At 46.6% G+C, this 13,735-nt stretch overlaps 1 protein-coding gene across 40 annotated transcripts in view; it reads left to right on the top strand.

Annotated features, from left to right (window-relative positions):
• Positions 1–13,590, top strand: part of LOC118287957 (ankyrin-3) — a 111,249-nt gene extending 97,659 nt beyond the window's left edge. For 31 of the 40 annotated variants that reach the window (XM_035613636.2, XM_035613630.2, XM_035613644.2 and 28 more), the window contains 10 exons: positions 1,920–1,994; positions 3,866–3,997; positions 4,104–4,247; positions 8,735–9,404; positions 9,498–9,681; positions 9,788–9,871; positions 10,357–10,440; positions 10,733–10,984; positions 11,517–11,588; positions 12,076–13,590. In XM_035613636.2, the coding sequence (XP_035469529.2) occupies positions 1,920–1,994; positions 3,866–3,997; positions 4,104–4,247; positions 8,735–9,404; positions 9,498–9,681; positions 9,788–9,871; positions 10,357–10,440; positions 10,733–10,984; positions 11,517–11,564 (1,673 nt within the window). In that variant the 3' untranslated portion in view covers positions 11,565–11,588; positions 12,076–13,590. Of the gene's footprint in view, positions 1–1,919; positions 1,995–3,865; positions 3,998–4,103; positions 4,248–8,734; positions 9,405–9,497; positions 9,682–9,787; positions 9,872–10,356; positions 10,441–10,732; positions 10,985–11,516; positions 11,600–12,075 lie in introns of all 40 variants that reach the window. The other 9 variants (XM_035613653.2, XM_035613652.2, XM_035613635.2 and 6 more) reach the window with 9 other exon arrangements.
• Positions 13,591–13,735: the final 145 nt, after the last annotated feature.

Raw genomic sequence — 13,735 nt, 5'->3', positions numbered from 1 at the left:
CTGCAGCCTCAGCACTACCAGGAACACTTCCCTGTCAGAACCATCTAGAGCTTCTAGAAGTTCCTGCCCTTCACGCACCTCTACCTCCACCACCACCACCACCACCACCACACCATCTGCTAGAGATGTGAAAGCTGAGGTTGAGCAGGCCAGCAGTGAGAGGATGAGGAGGAGCAGGAGGAAGAGTAGGCGGACACTTGGAGAGAAGGAGCGAGAGCAGAAGGAGGAAGGGAGTCAGGTTGATCAACCAATCAAGGCTCCTGTCACGGAGAACGAGACTAGTTTGTAAACTCTTTCTAAACACTTGATATACTTTATCTTTCTCTACGAGATGCATGACGCTGTTGTGGGTGCTTTGTGATGTGACGTAAGTGTAGCTGTCACTTCTTCCTGTCATTCTTGTTATCTGTGTCCTGTGCCGTCTGATTTAGACAAAGATGCAAAGGCTAAAACAATGAGTCAATGACCTAATCAGCAATTCTCAAGATTTGTCTCTGGATCAAGAACAAGATTTTAGTCGTCCTTTATTGCTCAATTTCCTACTGTTAGGTGTTTAGGACCAGTCAGGGAATCTCCAGGCTGTGAATGTGCAATGAGGCTGGATTAATTTTCTCGTAGAAACAATGACCAGCTCATGAAAGCCTCGCAGCAGACAACAGCGACATCTCTGGTGTATAGAAGGAAAGGTACAGGAATTGTGATTTCAAAAGTAGCATCAGTGTCGGTTTTGCGAGTAAGCACATTGGTTTAGATCCTCAGTTTCATGTCACACTGAGATTAAGGAAGCCCTGCACCCCACCACATGACACCACACCACTCACCTCCACCCTACACATGATTGAGACCTAGTTGCAAAAGGATTGTCTGGGGGAAAATATGACCTTGTGTTTGGTTTTGGTCTGCTTGCCTGGTTTGTAGAGATGATTGGGTGGTAGTGTTGCTCCCTGACATCACTGCGAAAAACAATCCAATCGGCCGAACTTGACAATCACGTGAATGTCGGCCGCACAGGCTGGTGTCATTAGTAACGTGGTGCAAAAACCTGGATTACGCTGATTTCAAGTTAAAGCCATGAATTGCTTTTTTTTGCAGTGGCAGGGAATGTTGCCTGATGGTAGATTGTTTGTTGTTAGTGACGTGTGATTTGAAAAATCTTTAATGCTGAACTCTTACTACCAATACTAATTCTACTGAACATCAAACATCTTTTTACTGTGACAGTGTGATTTTTGTTTCTTCTTTCCTTTTTCTGGCCTCACAGATCCTCACGCCTGTGATTGTATTTTGTATCATCAGCTGTTTCACCGAAGCTGCCGAATAGTGCGAGCCCCAACAGAATATGGCCTTTTTACACTTACGCTACAAGTTGTCTTTTTAAACTCTTTACCCTATGAATTATGCAACGAGATATGATTTATTTATCAGTGAGCTTTTGAGGTGCTAATACGCTGGGTTTTTTTAAAGCTTACAGAGAACCAGGATAGCTGTTTCCAGTCTTTGAATAGGCACACATATGAATATTAATCTCGCCTTCAAATAAGTATATTTCCGATTTCCTATATCGAATAATTTCTCAAAAACAAGCCTTCCATTATATAAACTGAATATTTGTCTGGCCAGAAAATCTGTCTTTTTTTCTTTTTTTTTTAAAGGTGAGACATGGGACAGTGAGCTAAAGTTGGTGTTAAATATGAATAAAATGGCAAAATTGTTATTAATTGGGTCTTATGGTTAAACCTCATTCATTTGCACAGCAGACTTCAGTTCACGATCCCAATTGTCTTTCTTCCATGGAATTCCGTTTGTCGCTCTGCAGCCATTTTAAGAGAAACCTCATTGAATTTTATCAGGGATTGTTGTCACGATACCACGCGCGTTGACAGTTTTTTTGTCCGGCCCCTCCCTGCCTCCTCGCACAGGCCCGCAGAGTCCCTGCGAGAGAACAGACCTCCGCATGGCAATAGTGGCTGACCACCTGGGACTCAGCTGGACTGGTGAGTTTACACACACACACACACACACACATCGTAAAAACACCTCAGCACAAATGCCGGATACTGTATTTGACATGAGAAACAAGATTAAAGCAGTGACTAAAACTCATGCACTTCAGATCATTCCGTCTGTTCACTGGGTGTCACACCCCATGTTGCAGCAGAGATAATTCATTGTGTGAATTTTTTTTTTCCGGAGAACATGAGAATGAATCAGCTGGACTCAGTCCAGCTTTCAAACCCCTCGTTCCACAGTGTTTGTTGCCACCTGGTGGACGTTTAGTATAACACATCTTGACTCAGCAGTGCTGCAGTGATAGTCAAGATACTGTACATCATCATCAATACAGGTTCCACATAGAAAAGTAGAAATATTGCTCCCAAAAATCAAATTGCGTTGTAGCTTTTTCATTTTATTTGTGACATTTAAACGTAGGAAGTTGAGACATGTTCAGAACGAAGGCTGAAATTGATATAAATTAATACATGTTATTAGTTCTAATGGTAAAAAAGCTTGTAAATCAATGCATTCACGTGCGTCTATGTCAGACGGCGTCGGAGTGTATTACAGAGCCACAGTGGGATGGGTGTTTTGTGCGCACAGTTAGGGCGTGGCCTCTGCGGCTCAGTCCGAGCCCGTCCACCTGCACTGCAGCACTGGCCCACGCCTGTGTGCATGCGTGTGAGTGGGTGCAGCAGCGTCGTCCTCTGGAGTGTGCATGGGTGTGAGCGGTTGTAGAGTGCTCCGTCGAGGAGAAGGAATCTAATCCATATTTAACGTGTGTTGCAGTTGCTCAGCAGCGGCTCTGCTGAACATTATGTTCTCACGGTTTCAGATTTATTGCGCCCGCCCGCTCGTCTGTGCGAGCGGCGTTTCACTCCCCTCATCATCCGGCTTGATCGGACCCTTTTTTTGGCTCGGTGTCCGGCAGCTACAATAATTTGATTCGAACGAGCTCTGAGGAATTAAATTAAAAAAATGAAAAGGGTTGACACGTATCACGGGGGATGTTTTCATCGGAGAACAATATGTCCCGCAGCTCTCGTTTCAAAGGCAATCAATCCAATGAAGCCTGCGACATAATAAACAATCTTAAAATTATGATTTCAAATGTCACCGTCTTAGTTTTTCATTACATGTTTTTTCCCCTTGCTGTGCACATTAGTCTCACCACCCCCACGGCCTTCATTTGTTCACACCCAAGTCTGCGTGTTAGTCAACAGCTCTTCATCAGATCACTGACTTGTTTTCTAAAGATCCTGTATTTGCAGAGGCACAACTACCGTCGCCCCCCTTTTTGCAATGTCGTGATTTTCTTTTCGACTCCGTCAGCCATTGACTTATGGAGAACACTGCACTTGATGCGTTATAAATGACAGTGTAGTCGAGCTGCAACAGTTAATCGATTACTAAATTAATCGACAACTACTTTGAGTAGTAGTAGTAGTAGTTTTTAGGAGGAAAAAAAGTTCAAAATTATCTGATTTCAGCTTCTTACATGTGAATATTTTCTGGTTTCTTTGCTCCTCTGTGACAGTTAACTGAATATCTTTGTTGTGTGGAAAAAACAAAACATCATCTTGGGGGTTTGGGAAACACGATGGACATTTTTCACCATTTTATGACATTTTATGGACCAAACAACTAATCAAGAATAAAATCGACAGATTAATCGATTATTAAAATAATAATCGATAGTTGTCGCACTACAGCGTAAAACACGTTTTATCACGACAAATGAGACTCAATGATTGTGCCAACAAAAATCCCTCAACTTTTGGTTTGACTTTCTAAAGGAGAAAATAATAATAATAATAATAATAATAATTATCATAATAATTATTGTGCTGTTTGTTGCTTGTTGTTGCAGAGCTGGCCAGGGAGATGGATTTCTCCGTGGAAGAGATCAACTTCATCCGAGTGGAGAACCCCAACTCCCTGACAGCACAGAGCTTCATGATGCTAAAGAAATGGGTGCACAGGGACGGTAAAAATGCCACAAGTAAGCAGCGTGTGTGTGTGTGTGTGGATTTTTTTCCTAGCCGGCATTATTCTGAGGTACTGATGTCATCCCTCTCTCCCTCTCTCTCTCTCTCTCCCCCCTCCAGCGGATGCTTTAACTGCGGTGCTGACTAAGATCAATCGGTTGGATATTGTGACTTTGCTGGAAGGGCCCATATTTGACTACGGTAACATTTCAGGCACACGCTGCTTTGCCGATGATAACGCAGTATTCCCGGATCAGTCCGATGGTAAAGTGTAGCCCACCCTAGCTGAACTCTCAGTCTATCTCTCAGTCTATCCCTTCACCCTTCTTCACCTCCTCTCTCAGCACAGACAGTGAGACCCGACTGTGTAAACCAATACAGAACCAATCAGGCCGAACCGATTAGTTTCACTAGGAGTTAATAAGAGTTGATAATAACTTTAGTGTTAAGCCAGTCAGCTTGTTAGTTGGTTTTCCAACACATGGCAGTGGAATTACTTTGCTAGCACACAGTCATAGCAACATGAATGGAAAAGTGATAGATTTTTGGGTGATTATCTCTATCTATATATATATATATCTATCTCTATATATACGTGTATAGATAAGTGCAGGGAAGTCTGTACCAGTTTGGGTGCATGAGACTTTTTAGTCTGAGTATTTTTTTTTTTTTTTTTGGTAAAATGTCCGTTAAGCATGATCCCGACGCGAATGTGAGCTGCGAAATTAACATCGTGTCCCTCCTGAACAATGCTGATGATCTCGTACGACGCACATTTTTCACTTGGGTCACAACAATAGTTATGTTTATGTGTATATCACACGTTTGAAATTTATCTCCGCCCGGTGATCAATTTGTTGCCAGTCGCTATTGAAATACATGAAAACATAATTATAACCAATTTATAATAACGGCATGCTTTGCTTTTTTTTTTTTTTTACCACTGTGACGAGCCCTTTCATCCCTCCCTTTCTATATTTCTCTCTTTCTTCTGAAACGAAAAATTAAATGTGGCCGCCGCTAGTTTTTCTCTGATTTTGACAGAAAACGATGAGGACCATTTCAGATTTGTAGATGATATAGAATGTAAAATGTTTGTCTTTATCATTCAGTATCTATTTTCATAGATACGGAATATGGAATAAGACAACGGGAAGTTGATTATTGTAGTTTTTACCACTTATTTGAACCGATTCATCAACACGTTCGACCACTGGAGCTGCAGCGGAAGCTCTGAAACACAAAATCATAACACAAATGACATAACACACTCAATGTGTTTGTCAAATCTTAACACATCATTTGTGTATCACAAACATTACGCACATGTTTTTTTGAATTCAGTGACTAAACCCTTTTAAAGAATATACTATCTTTGCATAAATCACAGCGAAATGACATAGCTTAGCATAGTTGTAGCTCCAGAACCATGACATTTTTAAGTTTACCTCGCTATTGCACATTCGCTGTGATTTTATATTTTAATTTTTTTACATCCAGGCGTAAACTGCAAAGAGACACCGCTTATTAGAGCGCAGACCGACATATCAGAATCTTGTACTCCCTAATATCGATATCGGCCCCAAATGTAGCATTTATCTAATAGTGCCAATTTGCCAAAGTACAAACAGTATTCATGTATCCGTTCTCCGTGGTCGTCAGTGGTCGTATCTACACCTCATGACACAAAATCTGAAATGGGCCTCGTTGCAAAAATCTGTTTCAATCATGGTTCCTTTTCCGAAAAAAGTCATCTGAACACAAGGATCAGCGTTGCTAATTGCTTTGACCCCCCCCCCCCCCCCCCCCCCCCCCCAAAAAAAGTGGAGCAAAGAAAAACAAAATCTCTTTGCAAAGATGAAACCCACATTTTGATGGATAAAGTGATGAACACGACGCACGGCCACGCCTCTGTGTGAGAGGCTGCCTGTTCAGATGTCGCTGGCCAACGTTAACTCACGTCTCCTAGCGCACCTCAAACGGGTGGAGCCTTTTCAACAACGTCCACGGGTGTCGTCCGCTTCTGCGGCACGCGTTGGGGTTGAAAATGAAACGCCTTGTGTATAATTACGCTTTCTTGTTGTGTGTGTGTGTGTGTGTCAACTGCTGTTAGCCGCACCTTTACCTGTCATCTCCCCGGGTTCCTCCGAGCCTCGCAGCCTCGCAGCTCCACCTGCAGCTTCTCCTGCTTTGACGCCGGCAGGGTCCCCGTCTCCTCCTCCCCCGCCTCCTCCTCCTCCTCCTCCTCCTCTTGCTTCTGAGCGACTAACATCCCTAAGGCAAAACCCCCTAACCAGCTAATTTCCAACGACGGCTGACGTTTGCTAACTTCAAGTGCTCTGGGACCTCGTGCAAGACTTATTTTATTACTTTGCTGCGTTGGGTGTTTCTTTCCGATGCTACCGCCCTTGACTAAGAAGCCGTTTCCTGCTTATCGACTGAGATCAGCAATACCTCTGCTTCTGCAGCTTCTCAAACATTATCAATCATACGTTCACTTGGTTGTCTGTGCATCAACCCAGTTTGTCTTCGTCTCGTCTCATCACCCGAGTCTCGTCTAACAGTTGTTCTGTGTTTTTTGTTTTGTGTTTTTTTTTTTCCGTGCTGTAACTGAAATAGCTCCAAAACTTCTCAGATATCCCACACTCCCCCTGCGTCCTCGAACGTCTCAGCCCGTCGCCCCTCCCTGTGCCTCTGCTCCCTCCTCTACCTCCGTCACCTCTTCCTCTTTTCCCTTTCACCTCAGCCACATCGCCTCTTTCTCTTTCCCCTCCCCTGCTGCCCCTCCTTCCTCCTCCTCCTCCGTCTTCCGCTTCCCGTCTCCGCCCTCCACGCCTCCCGTTTACCTCCTGCCCGTCGCTCCCGTCCTCCCTCACTTCTTCACGCTGCCCTACTCGCCTCCTCTCCCCTCCACCCCTCGGAGTCCTTTTAGCTGCTCCTTGTTCTTCTCTCCCCCTCCTTCCTCCGTTCCTCCTCTCGTTCCTCGCCCTCCTCCTCATTCTTCATCTCCTCCTCTGTCATCTCCTCCTGTTAACGTTCCCATTCCTCCCACTTCTACTCCCCCCTCTCCCTCTTTAATCGGTGCCTCCTCTCGTCCTCCACTTTCTCCCACTTTGCGCTATTCTTCCCCCTCATCCTCCAAATGGCCTCTCTCTCCTCCACCTCATTGTTGCCCTTCCTCTCCCCTACGTCACCCGTCCCCTCCTCCCTCTCCCCTCCCTCCCGGTGTCCCTGCTCACTTCAGGCGGGATCCTTCTGTTCCCGAGGTTTACATTTAGATGCCTTGATGTTTGTTTTGCGCCGCTCCTCTTCCGCCATCTTTGGTGTAAATCAGCGCGACTAACCTCCCTGGATTCTGCTCAAGCTTTCTCTCGTCAACGGCAGACGATCGTTCAGCCAGATGAGCTGAAGTGGAGTTTGTTTTAAAGCGCTGGAAGGACAAAAAAAAAAAACCTCCGCCGCAAACTCCTTTCATGATATCAACTCTGACCTTGGCTCAAGCGTTGTTGGTTTTTTTTTAAAACGCTTGCTTGACTCAAGCGCCACTGTCCAACACGGCCGGGATCTTCCTGCGGAACTGTGCAGAGGACATTAGTGTGACTGAATGTTCGTGTACGTTTCATACTAACGTAGTACGTAACGTTTCTTTCACTTCTGTTTCCATCTCCTTGTGATCTGATCATGTGTCCACTCTGCAGTGACGGTTCAACAGTCACACGCACGTAGTAACCAAGTGTTTGAGGAAACGGCGAAGAAGGGAAATGATTGAACTGAATTCAAATGTGTTCATTGATGTGCCACCGTGGAGCCGCAGAACAAGCTGCAAACACGACATTGACCGAGAGCAACATTAACATTCTTTTGAAGTAAATGTTCGCTCTCCTTTTGCTCCGTTTTGTTCTCAACCAACCACCGAGAGGAATATTTGTGTAGCTGCTAAATGTGCAGCTGTATTCACCAGACAACTCTGTGTTGTTGTCGACTCCTGCAGACGACGGCTCTACAGAGACTTTCAGCCACTCGTTTTCCACTCTAACGTGCAGTAACGAGGAGGTAGCTTTAAGCGCTTCGTACTCTGAATGATTGAATTAATGAAGGAGGAAGTTGGTAGAGACAAAGCAGCTAAAAGGAGAGGACACAGGACACGGAACTATACTGTTAATTCTCTTCATTAATACTGCGTTCACACCAAACGCAAAACGGACTATTAGCCCAAATGAGATTCAATGCAAAGTCAATGCAAAGACATTACACGCGGTTAACGCGAATTCCGCAACATTCGCTCCACTCGCTCAAGTTGCAATACCGGCGCTCGAGCGCAAATATTCGCTGTGACGCGAAAACCAATTTGTGTTGAGACCCTCCGGACATCACTGACGACACGGGCTGGATGCACTCACACAAGTAAACACAAGTGATCCAGCGGCCAAAGTCGGGCGAGTAACGCAGTGTGCGGCAGCGTTAGTGATCAGTTTGTCAACGTTGTTTTCACCGCTTGTTTCTGCTGCCCCCAAGTGGCCACAGAGAAAAACAGCTAATGCAGCTTTAAAGTGTATTGGGTGACACCTGCGTGACACCTGCGTGACTTTTGAACAAATGTCACGTTTAGATGTTTTAAGTGTTTTCTCATTTCATCACCTCCCGCACTCTACCCCCCCCCCCCCCCCCCCCCCCCCCCCCTTTTATTTTCTCCCCCCCTCCCCCTTCACTCCCGTCACCCTCTAATCCTTTACTCCTGCCATCCCACCCAGGGTACCACAATATAGATCTGGAGCTGCAAACCCCCTCAGACCTCAACTACCAGCCCCCCACCCCGCTGCGCTCAGACGACTTCTTTAGCGAGGGCGACGGTAGCGTAGACTCCCCTAGCAAGACCACGCTCACTAGACCTAGCGACCTCTCTCTCACACAGACCACCAGCACCTCCAGCAGCAGCCCCCTCACGGTCGCCCCGGGCCCCGGCTCCTGTGCCCCGGAGCCGCCCATAGCCGGGGCAGAAGACACAGCCCTGAGCACTAGAGAAAGAGTGGAAGAAAAGACGGGGCTGGCTTCTTATGAGAGACCAGATAATGACAGAAGGTCAGTAGAGAAATCAGGAAAGGGGACAGAAGAACCGAAGCCAGGGCAAGAGGTTGCTCTGGAGAGACAGTTCGCCACCTCAGACGCCGTCCAGGGAAATGGGAAGCAGGGAGGGGAGGAAGAGGAGGAGGAGATGACCCAGGAGAGGCTGCAGAGTCTGCTGGACGACATAAAGCTGGAGGGAGGCTCGGAGGACGAGGAGATGACAGAGGAGAGGGTGAACGCCATCCTGGAACAAGTGCGGCAAGCAGAAAAAGATGTGTGTTCAGTTCCAGGTTGGAGCGGCGAGTCGTCGGGCGCGTTCGCAGAGTCGTCGGCGCAGCCCGGCGCCGAGGAGGGCAGGTAGGACGTGGTTGAGTCTCACGGTTTGTTTCTTCTCTGGTCAGACCAGCAGTTTCATGATAGCAGCTCAATATTTGATCCGCTCTCCCTCAGCCCCGATTCACTGGAGCAGCCGCTGGCACAGGCCGCCAGGCAGAACGGGGGTCAGAGCGACGCAGCCAGGGAAGGGAAGGAAGAGGAGGCCAAGAGGAAGGGCTCCTCTCAGGAGGAGAGCGGCACCGCGGGACCAAGCAGAGCGCGGGAGGAAGGGGCGGACCGATCCCAGCACAAAGGCCAGGTGAGAGGCTTTCTTCCTCCGGTCGGTTTTGACATCACATGACATAAATATCCACACGCTCGCCAACACACACACGGGTCATTAATGTTCGGGCTGCCTTCGCCAGGGGAGCGTTGGAGCCGAGGAGTCCGGCTCCGACGAGGAGACCACAGTCACCACCAGGGTGTACCGCAGACGGGTCATCCTCAAGGTGTGTGAGGCCCGGTGTGTGCAGAGCCGCAGGAAGTGCGTGTGCGTGTGCGTGTGTGTGTGTGTGTGCGCGGTGCGTAGCATTTAACCTCTGGGACTAAGCTCAGAGACGAACGGAAAGATTGAACCAAAGTGACCTGCTGTGCCGGTGTGCGTTTGACAGCATCTGTGTGGAGCTGCAGTGCGACAGAAAATGGATCTGTGTCATAAGCTGCTTTCAGACATTCACCAAAGTTTGGTTTGGTGTGTGTGTGTGTCTCTTTCTTTGCTTCCTGGTTGGTGGAGTTGTAGTTTTGCCGTTTTGTGTGATTCCATCTGTGAGGCTGAAAGTGTCTGAACCTCTTGTGAGAGCCACTTCCTCGAAGTCGGTGTGGCTGTTAAGAAATATTATTTGTTACTTTCTGAATAGCCTCTTGAATATGCTCCTAACCTTTGACCTTCGCCCCTCCGCGCTTCCCTCCCTCCCTCCTCCCTCCTTCCCCCCAGGGAGAGGAGGCCAAGAACATTCCTGGAGAGTCTGTGACCGAGGAGCAATTCACAGACGAAGAGGGGAATCTGGTCACCAGAAAAGTAACCTCATCCTCATCCTCCACCTTCACCTGTCGCAACCTTACCCCACACACACACACACACACACACACACACACACACACACACACACACACACACACACACACTGCACATGAACACACATTCTTTCACGCAGACACACACAAGTTATCTCATACACCTCAAAACCAACTCTAATACACCTTTCATCACCTCATCACCCTCTTTCCATTTCTTCTCCTCACAAAATCTTGCTTCCTCCCTCCTCCTCTTCCTCTTCCTCCCCCTTCTAACAAGCTTCTGCCCCCTGCAGGTGATCAGAAAGGTGGTGCGCCGCGTGGTCAACTCAGAGGACAGGAGGGAGAGCGAAGGCGAAACCGTTGCAAAAGAAGCAGCTGCTGCTGGTGGTGGTGGTGGTGGTGTAGCAAAAGGTGGAGCAGACGCTGCCTCTTCCTCTGCAGCAGCAGGAGCCGCGGGGGGGAAGGGCAAGAAGAGAGGGAAGCGTTCGCGACAGGGCCACAGGGCGGAGAAGTCCGGAGAGGAGGCGCAGAGAGGGAACAGCGAGGTTGGCGTTTAACACCGACCGCCTGACGTAGTCGCCCGACCTTTCTCCCCCGCTCACTTAGCGTCTGTTCGCCCCGCATGAAGTCGTGATTTCATCTAAACACTCCAATCGAAACCGCTCAGCGTGACGTTCAGAACTCTGCCGCCTTGTTTGCAGTGGTTGTATTGTTTCCTCTGTTCTGCAGTGTTGCCACGTCAACCAACAGGCTCTCTAGCTCGTGGATTGGTTCTTGAAAACTACTAATATCGCCAGTGTTTCTCTCCTGTAACAAGTTTTGATGCAAACGTGTGACTTGTTGTGTTATCAGTAGAAATGTTAACATTAGTTTCTCCGTCCTGTTGTTAAACTCCGTCTCTTTTCCAGCATGTTGTTGCCTGCGATTCTGCCGACCAACAGTAGCGGAGCTGAGCGCCGCTTCACTAACACACACGGGTCGTGTCCAGCCGGAGGACATCACTAACCTCTTTGTTTTTCTCTCTCTTCTTTCTGTCCTCTCCCGACGAACCCGCCACTCTCCTCGATCTCTCTCAAGTCTGGAAACGGCGCCAACAAGAAACAGGGGAAGAGGAATCAGTCGTAACAGTGGAGCTCTGATCTGAACCTGGTAAGAGGCTGGTGACACGCGAGATGCTTTCAGACGTGTGCTGACGTTCGTACGCTTCAGAATGTTACGAAACTTTAGCTGTTGCATCCGAATCTCCTGCGTTCCAGTCATACGTGAAGGGCAAACTTTGCAAAATGTCCAGACCCAATTTTCCTGCCAGTTTCCTGGTTTCATTCCTGAAAACAGCTTCATATTCACGGAGTCAATAGATATTAATTTTGAAAAGCCAATTTAGGAGAATGGTTTAAAAAATGTGAAACTTATCAAACATTTAATTAGCACTAAAATGAAGAGTGGTTAACCTGTTTAGAAATGGCTTTTATTTATTTTTAGGTAACAGCTGGGCATTTTGGGAATCAAAACTGATCAAACGGTTGAATAATAATTTCCAGCTCTGTCCTGGATACTGAATCAGCCGAACGCTTATTGCAACAATCCACTCGCAGCACGTCAGATTTACAAAGTGTGTGATCTTGTCACCCTCCAGGTCCAGGGGACGTCCCACCTGCGAGACCACACACACACACACACACACCCTGGGAGGAAAAAAACGGAGCGGAGCCCCCCCTCCCTGAAAAACGAACGACGCCTCGTCAATCAGCCAAAAACTGTGTCCGACGCTTTCACTTAACAACAACGCATGAGACGACGCAAAAAAAACAGTTGCTTTCCTTTGATTTCGCATGAGCATGTCACCAAACTCACTAAACTGTCGGGGGGGGCTGGAGACGACGAAACAGGAGGACGCGCATCGGACGTGAGCTGGAACTGTTTTTGTTCATCTTTTCACAACTAAAGACGGCGCAAAGGAAAGAGTCACGTTCTCTCTCAGACTCACTCGCCTTACGCGGCCGCAGCACTGGGGGTGTGTGTAACCGCGTGGTTCTTTTTTTTTTAAAGAAAAATGAAATATAATAGTAAATGGGTGATTTTGTTGTATATAAATGACACTGTATAAAAATCTTTAAAAGAAAAGAAAACAAAACAAACATCAGTAGCTTCACGGATTGTTCACGCACTGGTTTGAGTCGATGAAAAGCTTCTGCAGAGTCGACGCGTTTGTATCGAGAGGTCGACGCCTGACATGCGCTGCCCACACGAAGCTGTAATGGGTAAAGAAAGGAGAAAAAAAAACCTGCTTGATTTTAAAAAAACGAAGGACGTTTTCCTTCAAAGCCAACAGCTACTTCCTCCGCTCGGTCTACGGAACATTGTCGTCGAGAGAAATGATATTTTTGCTGCATGTGACGTCACTTTATTTTTAAGCCTTTTCTTTTGTCGTTTCTCCTAATTCAGAAGCACCGCGACACAATTGGAGAGAGGGGTCATTCTGTCTCACAATAACCCAAACCATCTTTCATCTATTACTGTTTTTATTTTTATTTTTTAACGACACGCACACACACACTCCACAACTCGACAAGATAACGACGCTTCATTCTTGCGCTTCAGCGAGTCCCTGAATGTAACATGCCGACTGCCACATCGCATCATCTCCATACCGCTCTGTGTGTGTGTGTGTGTGTGTGTGTGTGTGAGTGTGACATGAAATAAAACCTGTGTCTGTCTGTACGATCATGCATACTACAAGTGTAAGTGTCGGCTTTTAGGTCTGCTGTGGTTTTTTAAGAAAGGGGACTGTTTTTATTTTTGATGGTTTGATGATTTTTATCTTTATTTAATTTGGTTGTATTTACATTAGAACAGAGGATCTTTGTTTTTATTCCCGTCACCCCTCCCATCTGATCCTTTTTACTAACAACTAAAAATCACAAAAATAAAACAGCGTCGATCAGACATTAAGAATTCAGATTTTCTGTTCTTGTGCAAAGGTTTTTTGTTTTTTTCCTTTCTCATTTGGCATAAAAAAACAAAACCACACTAAGAATCACCTGTTGATAATAATAACTCTGGTACCGACATGTATGACCAACCAACATAGCTTACACTGGATGATCCAAGTAATTATTTAAGCAGAACAATAAATTGTGTTTAAACTACACGTCTGTGCGTCCGTCTGGTTTCTCCCTGTCGACCGGGGGTTGCGGGTTCATGGTTTCTAGGAAAACTAAAGCTGGATTTCTAAATAAATATAGTACAAAAAAAATGTCATAGTATGATAAGGTATGAAACATTTCATAGTATGG

This window comes from Scophthalmus maximus, chromosome 16 (genome assembly GCF_022379125.1).
Source record: "Scophthalmus maximus strain ysfricsl-2021 chromosome 16, ASM2237912v1, whole genome shotgun sequence".
Lineage (NCBI taxonomy): Eukaryota > Metazoa > Chordata > Actinopteri > Pleuronectiformes > Scophthalmidae > Scophthalmus > Scophthalmus maximus.
The sequence above is the reverse complement of the archived record's forward strand: the minus strand, read 5'-3'. Positions and strand labels throughout refer to the sequence as shown.